The sequence below is a fragment of the Platalea leucorodia genome (assembly GCF_965183815.1).
Source record: "Platalea leucorodia genome assembly, chromosome: 2".
Lineage (NCBI taxonomy): Eukaryota > Metazoa > Chordata > Aves > Pelecaniformes > Threskiornithidae > Platalea > Platalea leucorodia.
Window position 1 is genome coordinate 98,529,353 of NC_138824.1, and position 25,456 is coordinate 98,554,808.

At 36.6% G+C, this 25,456-nt stretch overlaps 1 protein-coding gene across 6 annotated transcripts in view; it reads left to right on the forward strand.

Annotated features, from left to right (window-relative positions):
• The window catches only part of BRWD1 (bromodomain and WD repeat domain containing 1), a 63,148-nt gene extending 38,880 nt beyond the window's left edge, over positions 1–24,268 (forward strand). For 5 of the 6 annotated variants that reach the window (XM_082338014.1, XM_082338016.1, XM_082338019.1 and 2 more), the window contains 12 exons: positions 1,942–2,097; positions 2,367–2,487; positions 4,114–4,239; positions 4,908–4,983; positions 6,238–6,282; positions 6,905–7,051; positions 8,234–8,386; positions 8,661–8,830; positions 10,530–10,765; positions 11,900–12,091; positions 12,560–13,540; positions 23,047–24,268. In XM_082338014.1, the coding sequence (XP_082194140.1) occupies positions 1,942–2,097; positions 2,367–2,487; positions 4,114–4,239; positions 4,908–4,983; positions 6,238–6,282; positions 6,905–7,051; positions 8,234–8,386; positions 8,661–8,830; positions 10,530–10,765; positions 11,900–12,091; positions 12,560–13,540; positions 23,047–24,197 (3,554 nt within the window). In that variant the 3' untranslated portion in view covers positions 24,198–24,268. The remainder of the gene's footprint in view (positions 1–1,941; positions 2,098–2,366; positions 2,488–4,113; positions 4,240–4,907; positions 4,984–6,237; positions 6,283–6,904; positions 7,052–8,233; positions 8,387–8,660; positions 8,831–10,529; positions 10,766–11,899; positions 12,092–12,559; positions 13,541–23,046) is intronic. The other variant, XM_082338015.1, reaches the window with a different exon arrangement.
• The last annotated feature ends 1,188 nt before the right edge of the window (positions 24,269–25,456 follow it).

Here is a 25,456-nt window from a genome sequence, read left to right on the forward strand (position 1 = left end):
TTATATTATCAAGATACAGTATCAGATGTCAAACTGTTGTCTTGTCAGGGACAATACTGTCAAGACCAGGAGAAGCTGGTGCATATGGACCGGAAAGTTCAGTTTTCAGCAGCCTGCTTACTAAACCACTATCAGTGTGAACTGGCTGTTGTATATATTAACTGTCTGTATCTGCACTGTAAGCACTGCAACCCTCCTTCTGGGAGTTCAGCTTTCTGTGACCCATTTACTCCTGAAGCTTAGACCATATGGTCATACTATATATATATATATATATATATATATAAATATATATATATGGTCATATTATATATATGCACACACACATACAAATAAAAACATGCCAGGAGTTATGACAAGTCTTCTGTGTCACATGTATGAGGATGCTGCAAAGAACACAAAGCAGAGATCTTTACATGCTTGTTGAGAAGGACAGAGTTTTGTTTTAGTCTGTCATTCTGCTTTAGTTGTTACTCCTGCAGGAGAAAATCCCTCTTGAGCGCTTATGCAATGGAGTACCAGATACCATGTTGAGTTCTTCTTGACACAACCCTGTGTAAGTGTAGAAGCATTACCTGCTGCTTTCTCTCAGTGTTGTCTTCAGGAAGCTTGGTTGTAGAATTTGTTTCAGCTCAAAGATGAGTTAGGAGGATCATCTAAGTGAGTCACCTCTGCCCCTTCAGCTTTTCCTAGCACCTTTTTGTATTTTATCCCTTTGTTTGCTGAAGAACTTCTTCATCTTTAGTACTATTTCAGTGGGTAACAAATACTGTTCGGGCTCCGTCAGTACAGTAATTAACAAAGAACTAGAAACGACTTTGGGTTATTGAGACTAACCCTGTACAGCTGAAGGAAAAAGCAGTCCTATTTGTAAACTTAGAAGATCCCCCAATAAAGCTTGGTTTTTTTTTTCTCTACAGTAGTTGTAGTTGAAATGTGTTTTAGAATTTGTATGCAACATATTCATGGATTACAGTAATTGTAACGCTGACAAGGACCCTATCCTATTTCTTGCTTTCGTCTTTAATGGACAGACTCTCAGATGCTAATGGAAGTTCTTACTGTTAGTTTCTAGCTATAAGCCTACATGCTTTATACTGTTGAATTTATCTGCTAAATAAAAATAATTTATCTGCTAATTCCAGTTGTCCTAATCGGTACAAAGAAGTGATCTTGCCTACCCACAGTGTCTGACGGGAACCTTCATATGCTTATTCTTTTCAAGTGCTCAAATGAAATGAGGAACTTAGCTTTTCAAAAACAGTGAAAGTGCAGAAACTCCAGATGTACTAAAAATAATCTGTGGAGTTGAGGGGGAAAGATATCCAAGGATAACACATTATCTACTCAATCATTCTGCATTGGCCAGATTGCATTAGTCTTCGGAAGCGTGACTCTCTCCACAAAACCATACACCACAGCTTTATGTTTCTACTAGTTCTTATTGCTTTGAAACGATTAATCTGCCATGTTCAAAACAAATATTTTTAAAAATGTCAAAAAGATCATAGTTGTTAATGCCAGGAAGGATGTCACAAAGTATATTGCCGATCTAGCACATGTTCAAAGGTTGGGGGTACAAATGGACTTATTAAACTAATTTACGATCCTGTGAAGTTTAGGGTGTGCATTTAAAACAAAAGCATCTAAACAACTCTTCTGAGTTTAAGTCCTCTTAAGTGTAGTGCTTAGATGAAGAGAGGAAAGTGTCTTCTGGAAATTCAGAACTGCAGAAAAGGCAAGTAAAGGATATCTTTGCTGTTGTATACATTTTATGTACTTCTTTTCCCCATAGTCTTAGCATCAAACTCCACTTTAAGGCAAGAATTGTTTTGTCAGTTATGAGCATATGAGTATTTAATAAGCATGAGTACTCAACAATTTAGTTTGTTGTTTTGTGTTCTCATGTCTTATCCTTTCCTATTTGCTATCACTCTTCAGTCGATCAGCCTGAAGAATTAGGAGCTAGTGTTTCCGTGACTTTTGAAGAGGTGGAGAAGCTACTATACAAACCCCAGGAAGGGGAGTGGGGGATGAGATCTCGTGATGAAGCATGTGAACGGATTATCAATGGTATTGATCAGCTTCTGACTCTTGGTGAGCATGTAATCTAAGCTTTAGGTAGTTTTCTCCTAACATTACATTTATAAACAGGTCCCTGGAATATCCATGGCATCCTTTAAAAATTCCCTATGATAAAGTACTGTAAATGTTCATAAATTTTTATGTGTAGTTTTTTCTGTTTGTTTGTACTGAGATTTTTTTATATTTTTATACATCATTGGTTTTATGAAGAACACCTGGCTCAATTGTCATATGCATACAAGCCTTAAAATAGTTTGTTTAATCTTGCTGTTTCTCAACAGAAATTTCAGCAGCTTTTGCTGGTCCAGTTGACCTGTGTACATATCCCAAGTACTGTACTGTGATTGCTTATCCAACAGACCTGAACACTATTCGGACAAGACTGGCTAACCGATTTTACAGGTTAGTACTAGCAGTAGAAACAGGGGACGATGTAGCCTTGAGTTTGTCCGTTGCGAGGAGACTAAGCTTTTTTTAGTAAGAAGAGCAATTCTTCTTTTTACAAATATTCTGAAAACCAATAGTCCAGTACCTGAATTCAGCATTATTAGTGTTTTTTTAGCAGGGCTCTTCTGCTTGATAACTGCAACATTATATTCATTTTTATTAAGTTTCTTAGTGCTGTAGGAAATTGATTTCAGCCTATATTGGTACTGTTTTTAGAGTTACCATAAACACTGACATTCTTTCTTTGAAAAATTTGCTATTTGAAATTAGTAAATATTAAAACAATTGAAGTTACTTCAGTGCTGAAGACTTAATTGAGATTTTGAAGTGCTGTACTTCAGTTACTTTGAATTTAAAGAGGTTTAAGCTCTTAAGCTCTTATTACTTTCAAAATGGGATTAAACACGGAGGTGAAACGTTGAATATTACCACCGATGTTTTAAATGATGAAAACTTCTGGTAGAGAAAGAGCAAAGAAACTGAAATGTAATGATGATAAAGTTCTGATTTGCTGGATGTGCTGGGTATCCATAGCTCTAAAAGAAATTTAAGGGTGTTCTTCATCTGGACTTGCATTCAGTGTGTCTGTAAATACAGTGAAGAGACATTAATTGTTGTTTTCCTCTGACATAAGACTGAAGTGTCTCGGGAAATAGTTTGAAATTCTGTAGGTGAAGAGCTGCATATTTGGAGTATCTCTGCTTCACAGTTCTAAGGAATTGGAAAAATGAATGATAAAAATGAAATTACGCAGTTGTGCTCGCTCACTTCTGTCAAGTTACAATTTTAATTTGTAGCAGTTTATATAAATCTGTCATCTTACAGAGGACGCCGCTTTGACTGGTCAGTTGGCCTCAAAGCAAGGTATTTGAGGGAAGACAGAAAACATCATCATAGCTGAGATCTCTTTAAAATGCAGTTAGACTAAGCTTCTTGTCACTCTCTCTTTTAATTGCTTGTGCCTTGTGTTCATTAGTTATGAATTACTAAGATACTACACAATTTGTGTTCCATTTGACAGGGCTTTGTGACAAGCAACTTCTGATGTTTCAAGAATAAATGTTATAATTTACAGTGGTGGTTAAATAGTACTTTGTTTACCTCCTTTTTGAATAAGGTCAAATGTAAGCTTTTTAAAAAATGCATGCGTTTTTAAAGAATCCAGGGAATCCACAATCCTCAGTACTATTTCAGTGATATTTTATAATTTAGTGGTAACAAATGCTGGTGCTTACTTGGCTAGTTGTATGAACTGAATTTTAAGAATGAAACCAAAGCACGCTAGAATTTCACAAACTTTCTGAAGATTAATTATCAATAATGAGTTGGAAAATCGATGAGCAAAGATGTGCATTGTTGGTTTTGCTTCCTTGAGTGAGTGTGTGTCTGTATATGTGTGTATACATACACACATACTTCAGTTTTCCATGTGAATGAAAAGTTTTGAGACTGGTCTAATGAGACTTAAAACAAAGGACATCTATGTTGATCTAATGTGGACAGAAAATTACTAAGATATAATTTTTGCAGTTTTTCAGCTTTTCAGCTTACTATTAAAGGTGCAATGTTTTTAATTTTAAGGAGAATCTCTGCATTGGTTTGGGAAGTAAGATATATTGAAAGCAATGCTAGGACCTTCAATGAACCTGGGAGTGCTATTGCAAGAGCTGCAAAAAAGATCACTACCCAGCTCTTAAAGTTTATCAAGTAAGTGGCATTTTCATCTAAATAGTGCTTGAATACTTGTACTCTGAAACAGTGGGAGAGTATAAGCATCTTAATATCCCTTTGTTGTGAATCCTGCTTCTTTTGATTTCTTACTATTTTTCAATACACTACAGGACAGTTGTATAGTTCTTTTTGAGCATTATCTTAACTGGGGAAATACTTCAATGTTCAGCATAGAGGCATTTTAACTTTTTCGCTCAGTGGCATTCACTGGTATTTATAGTATCAAATTGTCACTTGATGTGAAAGTAGCTCAACCTATAATGTAAGTTCTGTGCTGTCTAGCACATGTGTAGAAGCTCCTGTTGCAGCTTGTCTGATTTAGTTCAGTTGAGAGGTTTATTTTTGAAAGAAGTTAGTATAGGCAGTCTTCCTGCAGGTAGATCAGACATGAAGGCCCCTTTCAAATCCCTAATGCTAATTTCACCCTCTTCCCTTCCCTTCTTCTGAAATGTGCAATATAGCAGTTCTTCAGATATAACATTACTTTGTTAATATTATAATAATCTTGTGATTTTTATATTTCATTTAATTCTTAGTTACTGTCTTCCAGATTATGTGTAGCTTTTGGTTGTGCCTGGGTTTAATCTAGGAAATGATAGCTATGTTTTTGCTATTCCAGTAACAGAAATGTAATTGCATTACAGTGATCAGGACTGTACAAACATTTTTGAACTATGTAGCACAACAGATGATGAACAGGATTGTCTTGATGCTGATCTGGTAAGCTTTTTTTGTGGACAATTCCAATAACGTATGGTGGTGAGAAAATACCACCAGCTTTGAAATATTTTTGGTAAAATTGCTCAATTATTTTTATAGACATGTTTGTGTGTATTTATACATTGACATAGCTAATATAAAAATAGAATATGTTATGAATGTGGGGAGTGATGTAAGGAGATGCTTTATTAAAATAATTTTGAGTTGTCAATATTCATTTAGAAGTATAACAAGTATGCATTTTGTACTACAACTGTGTACCATCAACTAGAACAATTCTTCTGTGTTTTGTGAGTGGCACTGTGTTTCTGAAGCATGTTAATGTGCAGTAATGTAATATGAATATTTCCAGAGCACATGAATAGCTGTCTTTCATTGTATTTTTAGTTATATGCATCTGGCTATTTCTGAGGTCAAAATTGTCATTCATATAGTCATCAATGCTAAAAGCTGACAAGTTGTGTAACTATTGCACTGATGCTTTGCCTCTCAGTTTCTCTGTATACCACAATATGAATCGTGCATCAGATTTGCATGCCTCATTGAGAATTTAATTAAACACATTTCTCTTAAATATGATAGAGATACATACTTGTTATGCAGTGAATGCTATCTGCAGTGCTGTATGTTTATTACTAGTATACCCAAAACTGCCCAAACCAATGTCTTTTTCACATTTTGATTTCTAATTTGGCATTTACTAACAAGACTTCATAAAGTTGCAAAGTAGCGGCTCTCCCTTGCGGGTTAATATGTAGGGAAGAAATTATGTTGAGTCGTTTTAGTTCTTTATCTCGCTACTTCAGCATCATCTTAGTACTTCCACATTGTAAGGTTTTTCTTTTTACCAAAAGTAACTTGATCACAAGATGTCTTTTCCTGAACTCGGGACAAGCAAAAATCAAAAAGTTTTATGACATTTATTATCAGTGAATTGAATTACTGATAATCTTCAGTCATTGAGGTTCAGAGCTGATGGGTATCCTCTCATTGCAATTTCTGGTGGTGGTTTTTCCTTTGTATTAAGGATAAGAGTTGGAGTTAGGAAACTTTGGTGGTAGTATCTAGGATCTTGCTTTCCAAGTCTCTCAAATGCTGTGTTGTATTTCTTGATATGCTCATCTTCTGTCTTATTGAGAGAAATTGGAATGAAAATCTATTTTTACTACAGTATCAAATCTAATGACACTTTGAGCACCCATTACCTATTTTTTCACACATAATTTTTAAGATGATTGATTTTATTTTGTGCAGGATGATGAAAAATGTGTTCCGAGAACATCATACAGAAGAAGAAAAGTGAGTTGGCTAATCTTTACCATATATACCCAAATCAAGTCTGGCAGGAAAAATTGGTAACAGACTGTATTGAAATTCTGTGGGAGTGATGCTTGGTTTTATAACAATTATAGAACAGAATTTTTCTGATGGTATTAAGGAAGTAAAAGCTTTGCTTAAATAGGTCTTTGCTGTTTTAATGCTTCTATACACGTTCTATATAGTTGTCTAGGAAAATCTTACGAGTTTGATACCAGTGCTGTTCAGTGTAACAGTTTTCAGTTATCTGTATGATACTGAAATAAAAGCATTATTCAGCTGAGATGCTTGGAAAAAAATATTTTGGGTGGTGGATATTATTTAAATCTTTTGAGAATAATTTAGTATCAGAAGGTATATTTTTGTGTGCCTTAGTAACTTAGTATTAAAAAAAAAAATAACAAACCTTGAAAGATAGTGAAAGAAAATTGTGTAATTTGTCAGATTAGGAAAACAATCTGCTAGTAGTATAGTGCCCTTTTTGTTATGAAACAATATGTTTGGGAGTGCACTTTTCTGTTACAGAAATAATTCCAGACAGATTATCAGGTTTAGTTTTACTTGCTATATTTCAGTAATGATTTTTCCTAACTTTTTTTCCAAGGGACGGGGCTTAAAAAAAGGAAAAGGCGTGAAAACTGGCTACGATGAAAACTGTTGGAAGAAGCAGTGTATGGAACTGGTGAATTTAATTTTCCAGTGTGAAGATTCTGAACCTTTCAGGCAGCCGGTTGATTTGGATCAATATCCTGTAAGTTGGTCTTATTAACCTTGTAAGATATAAATATTATTGATTTTTTTTTTTTTTTTTTTCCTCTTAGCCTTTGGTACCATAATAAGATCTCCACATTGTTCTTGGAGCTATTTGTTCCCTTTACAGCTTTAGTCCCAAACCATTGAAAGAAATTTGCTTTGCTCTGTGCTTAGAACTATGAGCTGTATGCTCTACTGCATCAAGATAACATCCATCAAAGTATTGACACAGAGCACAAAAAAATTGTAGAGCAGTGGTGGTGTCTACAAATATCCTGGTACCTTAAATATGGTTTGAAACCCCTCACAATCTTTTTTATTTTTTGCTTGCTTTCTTACTGTCCCTTGTAGGGAAATAATTTTTGATAAATCTCTATGTTCTTAATTAAAACTAGTTTCTTGAGGGACAATCTGCAAAACCTGTCTGAGCTATAAACTTGATTTTTTCTTTCTTTTTCTCTTAGCTGTTCATGGTATTCTTGCTAACTCTTTGGTCTCTTTTTGTCTAAAAACCCAACAAACCTTCAAGGAAAAAACTTCTTAACAAGCACGCAACTGTGTTCCTGTGGACTTCACCTCTTGAGTTTGGGTCTCACTTCAGATTTTAAAAGCATCTTGAGGTTCTCTAAAACTCATTAACAGGAGAGAAAGATAGAGGTGTTTTGATTTGTTGGGGATTTTGGTGGTGGTGTGTTGTTTTTGGGGGGTTTGTTTTGTTTTGTTTTTTTAAACCAGATCAGTTTGCTTCTCAGTAGAATGCATCAGGGAAAGAATTATATGATGATTTACAGCAGTCTCATTTCTCATTTTGATTAACAATAAAAACAATTGACTTGCATGTTATTGTTACTGGGTAGTTTTTATTGAGGAAACTCAGGAGAATTGAAACTGGAAATGTGCATGTGCAAGCATGTGACATTGTATCAACTCATGATCCTTCAGAAATTCTGAAGAAGACCTTGAAGATGAACAAGAGTTTGTATGGGATAATGTAGTGGAGACTTTAAATCAACTAATCTCAGCAAAACTTTTGCTGTCTGCTTTGGTAGGTGCTTCTGTTTCCAGCTGATGGTTTAGATAATCTGTGGTCATCTTATCTACCCTTAAATTACAGAAATAAAATTCAAAAGTGTTGTTTTCCTTTATACTTCTTGAATCCTTTTTCATATGTATTTTCTAGGATTACAGACATATTATAGACACTCCAATGGACTTCGGTACAGTGAAAGAAACTCTGGAAGCTGGAAATTACGACACTCCGATGGAACTGTGCAAAGATATAAGACTAATATTTAGTAATGCAAAATCTTATACTCCAAACAAAAAGTCAAAGGTAGCTGTTACTACTGGGGGTTTTATGCTTGTCTTAATGAAATAAGATGGTATTTTGGAATTAGTTTGTTTATCAGTCCTTCTGATAAAGCTGCTGGTTGGATAGATAGCGGGGAGAAGATGACAAAAATGTTTATGTTCATTTCTTGTTATCTAGTGTTACACAGGATTGTGTGCCATGCTTTTTCTAGTTCTTTGCTCTACAGTTTTTATTTTAGAAATGTTATTCTTGGATGAAAGGTTCTGTATTTAACATAAGCCACTTCTTTACCTAGATTTATAGTATGACCTTGAGATTGTCAGCACTATTTGAAGAGAAAATAAGAAGAATTGTTTCAGATTTTAAAAATGGTCAGAAACAGAATGAAAAATTACGAAGAAACCAGAGGTATACTAGAAGATTGCAAAATCAAAGCTCGGTGCAGCATCCTACCAAAATGCTCAGGTAAGCAAATTATGAAGATGTAGAGATATATCACAGCTGACTTATATTCATATTGACTATCATAGTCTATGAAGAAGAGAACAGTTGGTTTATTAAATGGTTAGCTAGCTCCAGTGAGACTTTTTATGATTACTTCTCTTGCAGTAGGAAAGATGTGCAAAAAAACCCGGGTTTTTTGTAGTATAAAACTGGTTGTGAAACAGTGAAGGGACTGAAGAGTAGAAAAGGTTGGGGTTTTTCTTTCTTTTTTTTTTTCTTTTTTTTTTTCTTTGCTTTTAAATATTTCAGTCAGGAAATCAATATTTAATCTGACTGAAATAATGAGGAATGAAAAAAAGATTTACTTTCTGTATATATTACCAAGATTATGAAGCTGCATATATTACGTGTTTTATCACATACAGATGAAAGTCGGTCCTGTGGAATTTATGGAAATTTTTGCTTACTGTAGCATTCTGTTGGTAGCCAGATATGCTTTTTCTCTTTTGAAGGAAAACAAGCTTTTGACACAACTGCTGGTTGACATGATTAACTCATGTATTTTTAATTTGCATATGGGATGAAGTAAAACAAAATACAAAGCTAAACATGGTAAATCATTGAAACTGAGCATATACCTTACTGCTACTGTCCAGCCTTTCTTCTCTGGCAGCGAAAGGATAGGAGTAAGAGTTTTAAGAAAACAAAAAAAATCTTAAGAATTCATTTCTTTGCCATGTTTGGCTTTCTTCTCTTAAAATTTCAGTGGATTACTTCTACATTTTCAAATTCTATTATGCATACGTGTTAGATTATGCTACAGTCATACCTCTGGCAATGAGCTTTAAGCTTTACTGGCAGTATTCCTTGGGTTCTCATTTCTTCCCAGAGAAATAAAGCAGCACACATCAGGATAGTCAGAAGTTTTCCTCTGAAACAACACTCTGCTCATATCTGCAGAGTTGTATGTCGCTTTTTTACAAGGCAGTGGTACTCAGCACGACTGAGGTTTGGGACTATTTGGGAGAGTGTTCGGATAGCAAAAAGAGCACATACATCTTGTGTGCCTAGATGAGTATCTGAAAACCTGTGACTGTAAGGAAGCAACTGACAAAATAGTAGTTCTAAATGTGAAAATAAGTGACTTACCAGGACTGTGTGTGTAGCACTCTAGCATGTATAGTAAGGAAGAATCGAATCAGTGAGTTTCTCTACAAACATGCATTTTATTTTAGACAGTAAACTTTCTCTAAAGATACACCTTCTTTGTGTCTTTGGAACTCAATTTGTTGTGGAATAATGTTGTAAGGATAACAATTTGAGGCTTATGTGCAATTAAGAAGAGACTGGGAATTCAACAGAAATTGAGTCTGCTGTTGCAATTTCCTGGTAAACAATAAGAAGACATTGCTGTCTAGAAGGCATTCAGTATTAACTTCTTTGTTTCTCAGAGCAGAGAAAGAATGTCTCTTCTTGTGTAACTTCACTAGGAGTGTAGACTATTATTTTAATCAAAGTACTTAATGCTTATCCTTGTCAAAGTTAAAATTGTCCTATGCCATGTTAGCTCACAAATCTAAATACCCTTCCATAAATCTAAAATCGTATGGCATACGGTTAGTTAAGCTTTTAGAGAGAAGTATTGTTAAAATACATAATTGCCACTATTTCTCATAGTTCTACAACCTGTGTTGCTTTTACTTCTTTCCCCTTTCACTAGAAATTTGAAGCAGAAACCATTGAAGTCTCAGGCAAAAATTGAATCTGAGCAGGAAGACTCGTTTACTCAACCTACCTCAAGCAGAGCCGCCTGTGTTGCAAGCCATAAAACGAATGCTAGCAATTACAACCGTAGTTCCTCTGGTGAATCCTCTGATTCTGCATGTGTGGCATCCTTTGAAAGGAATGGAAAAGCTAGATCCACAACACTAACAAATTGTTCTGCATTATCATCAGGTCAGAAATGGAATCTGTTTCAGATGAGGATTTTCATCTTGGTCTTATCTGAATTGACTGCTAATGTTTCCTTTCTTTTATAATTGCCATAATTTGCAATTGCATTCTGAATTGCTAAATGAGGTTTGCATTTTTAATGTGAATTTTGTTAGACAAGATTTCTATGCAGTTTGTTTTTTGTGTAATATAGAATTTTGTGTATTTTAATGAATTTTGGACACTTACTACATTATTGAATGTTATAAACATGTACTAAACATAAAAATTTCTGCTTTAAAATCCCATAGAGTCCAGTAAGTTTACCTAACTTTTGTTAATGAAAATGCTTGCACCCAAGCAGAAATCTGTTGATAGGATGGTTTGCATCTTAGAGGCAGAGGTGTCTTGGTTGTATATCTATTTTGCAGTCAAGTAGGTGGTATTTTTTTTTCAGCTTTTATATGGTGATTCACAACAAAGCTGAATTGAGTAAGGTTGATGATAAGAAAAAGTTGACCTGCTAACTACATGGTTACTTGATGCTCTTAAGTCTTACCAAATAGAATAATAGAATTTCTTCATTTCAAGCAGCTGTTCTAGAAAAGTGGTTGTAGTGAATGGATGTCTCTTATTTGAGAGGAAAATGTAGTGTATTTGATAAATGGTACTATATCAAATAGAGGTTATACACCCATATATGTTACATACAAATTGTCATCCAAAATTAGCAAATGACAGAAGTTCCCCAAGACATAAAAACCTTCCTGTCTTTTCCCTCTTCCCCTACACCTCAGCTTCTTTCAAAGAATAAGAATGCAAGTCCTGGTAAAAGAGATCTATCAGAATATGTTTTGTGTTGTTTTTTAACATCCTTTTCTCTTAATTCTGTTATGTGGAAACAGCTGTGTTATTGTATTTGAAACCTAAATACAGATTAAAGAAGCTTCCTATCACTGAACATTGTAGAAATATGGAGTGGTATATTTTGTAGAGCTATCAGTTTCATGCATGTAAGACGTTAAGGCATGATAGTGTATTGTAAGGTAATATCATGAGGAAATTTTGAAGATTTCCTGTATCAGCAAAATGTAGCTCTTAACTGGAAGCTAACTGTATGTTTAGAATTCTAATTGACAATTTATTTTTTTTAAACAGAAAGTGAAATAGAAGGTTCCTTGGTTTCTTCATCTACTTCCTCTTCCTCTTCATCCTCTACAAGTAGCTCAGAAGACAGCAAAGAAAGCTCAGTGGCTCTTGTGTCACCTCCACTACACAATGGTGTATGTAGAAGAAAGAACAGCAATCGTAGGATAACTAGAAATCGAGCTGCTCAGAGAAAGCAAATAGGTAAGATTTGCGTAGTTTTCTTGTGAATGGCAAACAGCACAAGTGTGTATATATATAACTAAATGTAATTATTTTTTAAATTGTTGTATATGTAAGATACTAACTTTTTGTTTGGTGGTAGTTCTGAAGCTCTCAAAATACTACACTGAACTTTTAAATCCAGTCCCTAGGGGAGGAGGGCAGAAACCAAGAGCCTAGTGAGAGGGAATGTCTTGCAACATTTTGTATCTTAATGAAAGCAAAAGCAATAATTCGTAAAGAAGTTCTAATTTTCACAAAACTAGAATGAATCTGAAACTTATGACATAGCTAAATAATTTCTCTTGGCAGACAACAAAAGCACATAACTATTAGTAGGCGTATATTTCGTTTGTCATGTGTGTGGGTTGAACCTGTTCCAGATTTGACAAGACTTAAGAAGTTGCTGGTTTTATATTTTAAGATATTAATCTCTCCTTTCCTTTACAGGAACACTTCTTCAGGAGAATGGGAATACAAGGAAAACTGTTAGGAAAAAGTTATATGGAAGTGACTCTGAAAATACTTCGGTGGTGACATCTGAGTCGCTCAGTAATAGTACTGCTAGACATAGAAAAACTCCACGCAGAAGTGCTGCTGTGGCTGCTAATAAGTTAAGGCTAATGAGTGATGTGGAGGAAGAGGTTTCAAGCTCAGAAAGTATTGGCATTGGATGCAAGAATAGAAAACTGCCCCACCGAAATGCCTCAGCTGCAGCCAGGCGAATGTTACTGGAGGGGTCTGAGGATGATGTTGGCTTAAAGTCTGAAAGTGAAAAAGAAATAGAAGAGCAGCTTACCAAGAGGAAAATTCTTTCTCAACCTGGTTCATCTGCTGCACGAAGAAAATTTGTTAGTGAATCTGAAAATGGAACTTCAGATTCTGAGACAGACACACAGATGAAGCAGAAAAACTGGCAAACCAATGGTCATAAACAGTTACGTGGGACAGTCCATTCTGTATCTCCCAAAATGAAAAGTCCCACCCTAGACTTTTCAGAGGACGACTCCAAAAGCCATAACTCAGAGGATGGGAGCAGTCAAAAAGTTTCTGACCAGTCAACAGCTGCACATAATAAGCCTGCAGTGAGCAACTCTGAGGATGAAGTGGATTCTGAATCGGATATATGGAACAGCAGAAAAGCAACTGGTCTGCAGCTTGCTGCTCCTTTAAAAAAAGCAAAAGTCTTGAGTGATTTAGAGGACACAGCAGAATCTGAAACAGAAGACAGAGAGGATGAGAGAAGTTCTGTCTTGGAGAGCTTGGTGCCAACTAGAATTGCAGGGAGTTCAAAATCTGGACCTGGTGCCAGCTTCAATCACTCTTCTGATACAGAATCTGAGACAGATTCTAATAACAGTAACTATTGTGAAACTTCTTCAAAAACAAAAAAGAGGAAGAGAAAAGGAAAAACAAAAATCGTTAGAAAAGGTAAAATTTTTAAAGTTAATGCATCTAACTCTTGATACTGACTAGATGAAGGAGACAACATAAGATTAATGACTGGGAGGATTTGGACTATATGAAGTGCAATAGTGCTCTTTGTTGTTCTAAAATAACTCTAAATGGGGGAAGGAGAACTATAAGGTATGATGATGACGACAGTGTTTAGAAGTCTAGACAGGTTTGGAACTGGGAGGTTACCAAACACAGCACTGAGAGAAAACTATTAGTTTGGTGCAGTTCTGTGGTATTCAGAATTCAGACTGAACACTGGCCATTCTTGTGCAATTCAGGCAATACATTTCTCTGTGAAAACCTTGTCATTAAATCATGATTGTTCTTTCCATATTTAACTTGCACTTGCTTATCTATGTAGCAGTATATAGAAACTAATGCTTAAATACCTATTCTGAAGTAATATTGCTGCGCGTGTGTGTTGTGATTGTTAAATTTGAGAAACGCTGGCTTCCAGGTTGTTGGCACAAAACTAAGCAATATTCTAAAGGGTCCTGTGAACGAGTTCTATGGTATGCAGCTCAAGGTAGCAGAAAATCTCAAAAGGAGCAGTGCATTATCTTTCTTTGGCCTGCTCCTTGTTTTGAGAATTTCACTAATGAAAACCGTCGTGACTTGTAGTCCTGTTACCTTGAGTTTGTGGGTAAAGTAATAGTTCTTACTTTAGATTATCTTAATTTTCTGTTGAAATTTTCTGTGCTAAAGCAGACTTACAACCATAATTTTCAGTTGAAGTAACTTTATAGTCTTTCAAAATGAATTTGATTGAAAGGTGTTTTAATTATTCTTACTTCCATGGCGTACACTGGAACCTGTAACTTGATTTGACTTTTGGGTTTTATTCTGTCAGTGATGTGTAGTGTCCTTAAGACAGAGAGGCTCTTTGAGGCTGCATTGGTAGTTTTCTGATGCGTGCTTGGCTTCTCCCAGATTAATATATGAGGGTTTGGGTGGTTTTGGGGGGGAGGCTGTGTGTGGGGGGGTGCTGTTACCAATACAGTGGTGATCCTCCTACTCCTTGCTTGCTTTAGTTTTTGTAGGTTCATGGGTGTCTAAGCAATGTTGTATCTAGTTGAGGCATCATGTCACTGCTCTGACTACATTATCATACTGATAAGATATTACATGAGGAGATCGCTGTAAAGCAGTTAACAACAGCTGACTGAACGGCAGAAATTCCAGATAGTTGCAGTAGCAAGATTTACCATTTCACTTGTTTCCGAAAGTTTAGTTCTTTGCTTTTTGGTTTTTTTCTATAATTTTGTCTGTCACTCAAATGCTTGTGTGTTCTGGCTGACATGTTATGATTTGGAGACTCGTTTTTTGGGGTTTTTTTAAGCTTATCAGAATGATGCTAAGATGCACTGAAACAAGTTCTGCGTATTATGTGTCTTCATATTGTTAGTTGATTGGTCCTGACTTAGAATTTGAAAGACTGTTCAGAGGTTGGTGTTTGGTTTAATCCTTCCAAACCTGTCACTGAATCACAGAGACCAGATTATGAACCTCTAAAAACTCCTTAGGAATTTTAACTGTGGGTGGGTTTTTTTGTTTTGGGTTTTTTTGTTTTGGTTTTGGTGTTTTGCTTGTTTTGTTTTGTTTTCCCAAAAGAATTTATGGAAGATCTTAAGTGCTCTTAAAAGACTTGACTTGAGAGAATACCCATTAGTGGCCATAGACATAATTGGATCATTAGCTTTTTCTATATATTTCTTCAAGTGCAAGTTGTCAGAATGCTTTACAGGGAGTAAAGCAAATTTTTCATGCTTTGTGAGCTCTCATGACTTGTAGTTATCCTCAAAAGGAAAATGAATATGTTCAATGTACAGAACTGTATTGTGTGAACTGTTGCACATGCTTTTACGTAGCATGCTTGGTGCTGACTGGGGCTAAACCACAACACTTCATTATACAGCTTTTGTTCTATTATTATGGTGCAAAGACTAGTCTTTCCCAGTGGTCTTCCTGTTGCGGATCCTGATTTAGAATCCTGTCGACTACACCAATTTGTCACAGATGAGTGGAATGCACCTCACTCAAAAGAGGGAAGAGGCGATATGTTTTATTGAGGTAAAATAATAATTCGACAGAGTTCAGTAAATTCAATGGAATTTAACAAAGTTTGACAGTAGTTTACTAAGTTTGATAGTAAGGTTCACCTTACTAATTACTGTGTGGAAGAAACATACAAAGGAAAATTGAGTCAGTGAAACTTACAAAGTTTAACAAGCTATTGGTCACTTACTGAAGATCTGTTGCAGCAAGGAATCTCTCAGTGTTGAGGAGTAAGGGATCTCTCCGCCTCAGGCAAGGAAGGATCTCTGAACCTCAGGTGAGGAATCTCAAACCTTGAGAGGCGTCCCTGCTCCAAGGGGAGAGTCACCTAGTGGCAGTCTAGCTTCAGCTCAGGAGGAGCTCAAATCAGGCTCGTCCAACAATCTGCTGTTGGTAAAAGGTGTCTCTGCCTCGAAGAGCAACCTTGAGAGGCGTCCCAGCCCAAGGAGAGATCACTGCCATGCAGCCACACTGCCTAGCAGGGAGAGCTCAAAGAAGGCTTATTTAGGCGGTCATATTTATGGGATAAGGTGGTTGGCTCATAGTCAAATCACATGTGATGGAAAGGTAGGCATGAGACTCCTTGTACCCACAACTTTGTTTTTTGATAAATGAGTTTTGGAAAAGACACCTGTTATTTGTGTGTTCATCACATGATCAGTGTTCCAAACTCTTAGGTATTGAAGTTTACTGCATCACTCTGTTCCTTTGTGGGTTTTCGGAGAACAGGTTGAAACTAGAGTTGTTCTTGGCCCATCTACAGCTGAGGCCTTTACCTCCTTTGGAGCCTGTACCGAAGTACTGCTAGTTTGGTTACGGGGTTGAGCGCATCCATCACACTTCCTCACCCACGTCCCTCAAACAAAGCAGTCTGCATTGTTTAGTCTTAACACGTGGGTTTACAGGAATTTAGTGCCCCACAAATAGTTATCAAAAGGCTTTAAGGGAATTAAAGAAAAAAAGGTACTCAAGCTCAAGGGGGTTGGTTGGTTGTTTTCCATACCAAGCATACAAAACAGAATTGAACTTTTCTGATTCACATAATATTTGATCAGAGTTGAAGACTGTCATGTTTTGGAGCAAAAATTCCTACCAGTGTTTTCAGTTACTTCCTTACTTAATTACAGTTACTTAATTTGGCAATTGAGAAAGGAAAGAGCTATCTTCAGTACTGCATTATAAAAGAGTAAAATCTTTCTGTGTTCAAGCTGCTTCCTTTCCAGTGTTCAGTGACAACTGAATGCTGCCTTGCCAAAAAATGAGGCGGGGGAAAGGATTATTTTTGACAGCATATAATTTTTTTTTTCTTCCAGACTGAGTAAATTTTTAACATCCTTGTAAGTTGGATTGTTTCACATTTTTGTGCCCTCTCAGGTAGTGGCTTTGATACACACTTGTAATGGAGCGGTTTAAGGCTCTTGGGAAGAACATTATTGTCTCTTAAGATGAATCTGTCTTGACAGTTTTCCACAAGGAGTACTTATTTCTTTTGTACTAAAAACATCTTACTATTTATAGCTGCTAAACATACTGAAAACGTTTCTTAATATTTTAACATTAGTAATGTGAAAGGATGCCAGATGGACCTGAGGAGCAGCAATAAATTGCCGCTGAGTTCTGGAATTGGCTATTGAACTCTAGACTTGTCAGAACTATGTTGCCATAGTCACATTCTAAAACTTAAGAAAATTGGGGGAAGGGGGGAAATCTTTTAATAGCTTTATAGAACTGAAAAATCTTACTTGAATGTGCTTCATGTGTCAAAACACCTGAGTCAAATGTAAAACTTTTGAGGTTTTTTTTGGAGACTTGTACCATTACTTTGAGAACATTTAGAGACTTAATATGGCAAAAAGGGAAGGTATTTCTACAAATTCTTCACCCAGTGGGAATCTGTAGCTTTTGGAGGAGGCAACTGGTAACATTTCCCTTATCAAGCTTGTCTTAACACCTCATTTTTAAGGGGAAAACAAGACTGGTTAATTTTAAAAACTTTCCTTACACTTTTTGTGTAAACATTTCCTGTGAAATACCTAGAAGCTGTCACACTGGGTAGCTGACACTGAGCTTTTGGTCTTTTTAGCTTGTCCTTTGAATGTAATGTGGATGTTTTAACTGTTTATATTGTAGTGTTTTAAAGCTTGATGAAAATCTGGTTTCTCTTCTTGCCAATTCTTTAACGCTCTGGTTAAACTGCAGCTTCTTTTTGCTTTAAGGGGGGCTCATTTGTTACGGAACAGTCTCGCTTTATACAAAATGCTTAACATCCCCTGCCCTGTATAACTACCCAAACATTGAGGTGCATGCACAGCAGAATGTCAGTTTGTTGTTTTACCAAAATTTTTAAGCTGATGCCCTTTTAAAACTCTTAAATCAAGTGAAGACACCTCATCTAAAGGAAATCCTTAAGGTAAGTATGGGGCAAGAGCAAGTATCACTAATTTTCTATAATACCATGACATATGCTCTTTATAAGTCAGGATAAAATACAGTAAGGAATACTTGCATCATTTGGGTCTCATTGCACAGTCATCTGCCAAGAGGGCTCAGTATACTGTTAACTTAGTAAAAAAATTAACGTTATATTTCAAAGTATGTACAGAACCAGGATGGTTAAAGACATAGGGCCAAGGTTGAGACTTCTTTCATGTGAAAGGGGAACATATCATTGTCCTATACAGTGTTCCTTACAGGCAAGTAACTTTGGGTCATTTAGTTTTCTTTACGTTGTGAGTTATTCCCCCTGCTGTTTTGTTGAAACATTAGTTGTCCTGTACATGAACTGATAGCTAGCTTTAGACAATGTTTACTGTAAAACACAATATTTATTTTCCATTTCAGTTTACCTAATCTTTAATCTAATTTGGGATATTACCTCAGGTAGTCACATAAGTATTTTTAAATTAGCAGCTGCCCTTTCTAGCTCATTTTTCTCCTCAACAGTCAATGATGCAACAACAGATGTCCTATTAGCACAGCCTAGTTTACCGTGGTTTGCCAAACTGATGCATGTATTGCTCTTTTCTAAAGAGGCTGATAGTTAACTGTAAATAGGAAGCTAAACTTGTTTGTACTTCTAAAAGTTATTGTTAGGTACTGATGGAGTATGTGCATGCTTTTATTTAAATACATATGTATAGGCACATATGTATTTATAGAATATATATTTACTTAAAAATAGATATTTTATATATATATATAACTATATATATACTATGCAGTTAACCAGCTAAGCAATTTATGTGGAAACATTGGTTATTTTTTTATATATATATAAAATATTTATACACTAAATATATAGTATATTTTAATATATAAAACATAGTATAGATAGTACTGTAATGTATATTATATTTTATATATTATAGATATATGGGATATAGCATGGTTTTGTATATATTTAAAAAAAAAAAAAGCCAAAGCAAAGTTTTCACATAAATTGTGTAGCTGGTCAACAGGGGTTGGGAAATACTTGATGGACTGTAGTACACCCTGCAGATTAGCTGGCTGGAGGTATGGCTGGATATTTCTACCCAGTATTGCAGCCTGGACTTCCAGGTCTAGAGTTTGATGGCATGAACTCCAGGACAGCTTGTCACAATGGTACACTTGATGGACAAGGCCTTCATATCTTGGTGCTTTTCTTTTAAATGCTCGCCCAGTTTTTGTGGGTAGCAGAGTTTGGTTAATCCCCCCTCTTCTTGCCTGTGCAATCTGTTTGTACTTTTCCAGCATTTAATTCAGGATGTTTGTTCTGTAGTTTCGTTAAGCATTAATTAAAGCTTTAATTAAAAAATAAGATGAGCTTTATACAAATTTGCTCCCAATTTAAGATTTTGTATGCAAAGTATAGATTTAATATTCTGGTAGTGTGTTGCAGAAAGGCTGGACTCCTTTACCTAGTTTTGCATTCCATCTTAGGAATTAGCTGCTGAAACTTTGAAAATACACATAATCTGTTTATTATGATAAAGGCACTTTTTTTTCCCCAAAACATGCATCTATGAACACCTAAGCACCTACCTCTGAAAAACGGGCTAAAAATCATTGTGTGCATTCTTTTTTCTTTTTTTTTTTTTTAGCTGCCTCTCTTGGAATAGCTGCAGGTGATGTCTTTAAGGTTTTTAAACATTTATTTTTTCAGATGGCCAAAGGGGTTTAAGTTAGCACTCAGCATTAAGGCTGGGCAGTCTTTTCATAGAATCATAGAATCATTAAGGTTGGAAAAGACCTCTGAGATCATTGAGTCCAACTGTTAACCTAACTGCCAGGTCCACCTCTAAACCGTGTCCCTAAGCACCACATCCACACTTTTTTTGAACACTTCCAGGGACTGTGATTGCCCCACTTCCCTGGGCAGTCTGTTCCAATGCCTAACCACTCTCTCCGTGAAGAAATTTTTCTTAATATCCAACCTAAACTTCCCCTGGCACAGCTTGAGGATGTTTCCTCTCGTCCTATCCCTTGTTGCTTGGGGGAAGAGACCGACTCCCCCCTCACTACAGCCTCCTTTGAGGTAGTTTGTAGAGAGCAGTAAGGTCTCCCCTCAGCCTCCTCTTCTCCAAACTAAACAACCCCAGCTCCCTCAGCCGCTCCCCATAAGCCTTGTGCTCTAGGCCCTTCACCAGCTTCGTTGCCCTTCTTTGGACACGCTCCAGCACCTCGATGTCCTTCTTGTAGTGAGGGGCCCAAAACTGAAGGCAGTACTCGAGGTGCGGCCTCACCAGTGCCGAGTACAGGGGCACTATCACCTCCCTGGTCCTGCTGGCCACGCTATTTCTGATACAAGTCAGGATGCCATTGGCCCTCTTGGCCACCTGGGCACACTGCTGGCTCATGTTCAGCTGGCTGTCAGCCAGCACCCCCAGATCCTTTTCTGCCAGGCAGCTCTCCAGCCACTCCTCCCCAAGCCTGTAGCGTTGCATGGGGTGGTTGTGACCCAAGGCCAGGACCCGGCACTTGGCCTTGTTGAACCTCATACAGTTGGCCCCGGCCCATCAATCCAGCTTGTCCAGGTCCCTCTGTAGGGCCTTCCTACCCTCCAGCAGATCGACACTTCCACCCAACTTGGTGTCATCGGCAAACTTACTGAGGGTGCACTCGATCTCCTCAGCAATATCATTAATAAAGATACTGAACAGAACCGGCCTCAGTACCGAGCCCTGGGGAACACTACTCATGACTGGTCGCCAACTGGATTTGACTCCATTCACCACCACTCTCTGGGCTCGGCCATCCAGCCAGTTTTTTACCCAGCAAAGAGTTCACTTATCCAAGCCATGAGCAGTCAGTTTCTCCAGGAGAATGCTGTGGGAGACAGGACTTTAGTAAAGCCTTTGACACTTTCCAGCTTTCCAAACTGCCCTTCTAGAATGTGAGTGTAGCTGAAAGCAGATGAAGGGGAATCTTAATCCTAGGGCTGGGTTATACATTTCCACACTTACTAACTGGTCAAAATGTCTCTTTGTATCAGTAGCTTGTGTGCTGTTGTTTGCCACCACTACTATGTTATGATGTATCGTTACATTTACCTACAGTATTTTCCTGTTTCAAGTGTAATTTACCATGTTAAAGCTCTTTCTTCCTGCCTGGTCAGGCTTACCTCATAACAGCCATGAGCAGCAGCCGTATGTTGTGTACGTGTCTAGTTGATAATATTGGAGGACAGTGTAGAATTTAAGCTTTAGCTCTTCATTTTCTTAATCTGTGAATTAGTTCACCTTTTATACAGCATTATGCGGTATTCAGCAGAAATGTGTTATGTTTTGGCCATGAAATCACACAGTACAAATATTAACAGTAGTAGTGTTCATGTGTAATTTCTGGAAACTGTTAGAAAAGACAGTAAATTAATTATCCTTTGGAAATGTCAAAATAGGAATATACTTGAGTAGTACATAAAAGGATTTACATTGAAATAATGACCAGATTTGGTATCTGATGAGATTTTTAATATTGGTACTCAAGCTGGACATTTGTAGTTGTGTCCCATAACTTTTTTTTTTTTTTACTTTCTATAATACATCTTCACTGCATTTATTCTTATTAGAATTTAGGGAAAATGTTGACTTGTCCTTACCCCACAGGTGAGGAATCGGGGAACAAGAGAGTGCAAATGACTTGCAGTGTTAACACTTCTGGTTAAGCTGGCCAGAAGGAGCAAGGAGCTGAACCTTTCTCCATTTTAAGTCTCAGGCTAGTGTTCCCATGTCTGGGTGGCTGTCATTCTCAGAAGGCATTTGGCCATTAACAGTTCAGACAGTTGAAACAAAGTTAGCAAGACAAGCTTGTTTCATCCCTCTGTAAAGGAAGATGAGCGAGCATGCCTTCTATAAACTCCTTGTTTCCCTAAACTTCTACTTGAAAATATATTTAGTTGCCTAGCATTCTGCAAATATACAGCAGCTGCCATGCTTTTTCCCTCTGTTTGCTGAGTACAGGTAGAGAATCATCAAAAGTAATGAGTTTAAGCTAGAACAAAATTGACTGTTATCAGGAGATAGTAGGCTAATATAATGTAGGGGCTTTAATGGAGCACATGATTATCCATTTTGCTCATAAAATCAGTAACAGCTACAAAGAAATATGAGATGGACAGCAATCTTGGGAAAACTAACTTTGCAAAACACATTTCTACTAAAATAGCAAAATTTTGGGTTTTTTTAATGAAGTCTTTGAAAATACATTTACTTCAAGAACTTCTGCTTTTAATTTTTATTGATACCTATGAGGAATTCTGTTTTATTTAGAAAGTAAAAGTTTAAACCATTGATCTCCGTAGCATCATTCACATTATTTACAGATTGAATATTTGTTTTAAAACCCAACATAAGAAACAAGTGTTACATTAAAAATGAAAATACTGAATGGAAGATTCACTGTTAGAAGCAATCTTACTGTTTAAGTCACTAAGGAACTGAACGGTTTAAATGTTTTCTATGTATATGAAACAATTCTAAAATTGTGAAATCCATCCAGGGCTTGTGTCTACATAAAATATTACAATCTCTTTTTTAGAATAAAAAGGTCTAAAATGTGTAATAATTCATTTTTAAAGTTCATTCTAGTAAGAAAATGACAGCTTCTAAGGATAGAAGTATTAGTAATATGAAAGCATTTGTTTTCTAAGTTAAGTAATTTGTAATTTCTAAGATAATTACTAGAGTGATGCTAAAGAATGTTACTTCTGAACCCTTTCGTTATCTCAAAGCAAAAGAATAATACTGAGAGTTAAAAGTATGCCTGGGACTGGCTGAGTGTATTTTTAGTAAAGGCTTAAGGTAAATTCCACATAACGGTTGAAATTTAAAAGAAAAAAAATGCTTTTGTGTATTTTATTAAAGGTGGTAGTGTTTGTGCTTAATAAACTAATTATTTCAGGAATGTAAGTTATTAAAAAGAACTTTTAAATCTTTATTTTGTAGAATCAACATCTGAGGAGACTGGACAAAGCGCAAAAGTGCTCAGGAGCAGGACGTGTATCATTAACTACAAGAAACACATAAAGCTGTCTAATGTGACTGAGAAGAAAAATCCACGCAGATGTGCCACTTTGGCAGCTAATAAGATTAAGATAATGAGCGATACAAAGGAAGAATTATCAAGCTCAGAAAGTGTTTACACAGTAAAAAAGAACAGAAGGCAGCTTCATGGCAATGTTTCTGCAGCATCCAGGAAGAAACTGATCGGCAACTCGGAGGTAGATGCTTGTTTAAAGTCTGAAAATGAGAAAGAACAGATTTCTGGCAGAAAAAAACTTTCCTGCCCCGAATCATCTGCTCCTAAAAGAAAATACATTAGTGAGTCTGAGAACGAAAAAACAGAATCTGAGGCAGAGATAAAAGTGACTCAAAAGCAGAGTGATGATAACCACAAGCAGGCACACAAAACAGTCTGTGCTGCAGCTCTTAAAAATTTCGAATACGACTCTTCAGAGGAGAATTCCGCAAACCACAAGATGGAAAATGGGAGAAACTGGGGAAGTTCGAGTCAGTCGACTTCAGCCCACAACCATCGTACGAGCAACTCTGAAGAGGAGGTAGATTCTGACTTAGCTAAACACGAAACTAAAAATGTCAGAGAAGTATCAAATCAAAAATCTAGAGCTTCTTTCAAAAGATCAAAATTATTGGATGACTTCAAAGAAACAGCAGAATCTGAAACAGCGGGGAAGAAAGATGAAAAAAGCTCAGTATCAGAGGATGTGGAAGCACCTGGGACTGCAAGAAGTTCAAAAGCCAGTTTCAATTGTTCTTCTGATTCAGACTCTGGAACTGATAACAGTATCTGTAGTGATGCCACAGAAACAAGAAAGAGGAAAAGGAAATCAGAAATCGTTAGAAAAGAAATTAGCAATTCCAACTCACCTAAGCCTTCCAGAAGACCCCAGCGAAGGAAACGTTGGAAACCTAACCAAGAAAATGACTCTGAAGATTTGGATTACACCAAATACAGAAGAGCTAATCGGCGTTCTAAGATAAGAACTCGGAACGGCGGTAGACGGACTGTGAGATACGACGATTGTGATGACGACGACGATGACAGAGGTTTAGATGATGTAGATTGCGAAACGTAACCTTAAAAGGAAAAGCCAGCCCACTGTTTTTTTTTTTTTTTTATGGTAATAGCACTAGAACTGATGATGGATGCTGGCTCTTCTTTGTCCTACATTTCAGGGAATATATTTATATTTTTCTATGAAAAAGTTATGAATGTGATTAGATGATGACTTTCTCCTTTTCATATTTTGACTTGCACTTGCCTGCCCATGTAGCAGCATTTAGCACAGATGCCAAAATGTGCCTCATTATAGGGGCAATTTTTTGTCTTTACTGGTATTTTATTACATATAATGAGTTAAAAAAATGTTAAAACACTGCGCAACAGGTTAATAGCAGTATGTTGAGTATTATTGTTATGGGTGCTGCAATGGAATACTACCTAGGTCATACAACATTCAAGAACAGATTTCAAACATCTCTAATGCTGTATGAAATCATATACAATAGTAACAGGCTTATAAATAATACTGTACACTATAAAAATCTGGCAGATGCTAGCATTGCATCAAAAAAATAATGAACGGTCACTAGGCTAATAACTTCACAACTTGTATTAGTACAGATGTTAAATGTTCTGTACTTCCATTATTGATAACATGCAACTAGAACCAGTTACCAGTGAAAAAGCGTATTTGCCAATTAAACAGGCGTATTGGTGCTGGTGAAGAGAGGGTTTATGCTGACAGGTAGTACTATCATTAATGTGACTTCTATACTGTAAACTTAAGAATATGAAATGCAGGTGAACTCTTGGGCCTAAGGGTTTTTGTGTGTTTTCTTTATAAAATAGAAAAACAAACAAAACACTTGTTCTGTTTTCTTTATGCGTGAAAAGCTTGAGGTGCAGGATTCTTACATTCCAGACCTTTTTGCTACATTTCTGTTGTTCTTCCATATTTAAACTTAAGTGCTTTAATGTTAGACTTCTCATTGATTAAACCTTATCAGTTTCCGATTATTGCAGTACATCTTCTATTTTTGAAATGTTTGAGGTGGCTGTTGTTGACAAGAAGTAATTCTTGTGTAGAGGAAAGGAGAAAATTTCTCCAGGAAAAGCGTTCAAATTCATGGTCGGCCACATATCAACTCCGAGAATGCATAGCACCGCTTGGCTCTTCCCTTGCTTTTCCCTGGAGCTGGGCTGGCGGGAGCCCCACCGTCGCTGCCTTCAGTCCCATGCCAGGCCCTTGGTGACCTCCGCTCCTTCCCCACTCTCCACGATTGGTTTCCTTCCTCTGCTCTACTGGTTCCCTTTCTCACGCTTAGTAAGGCT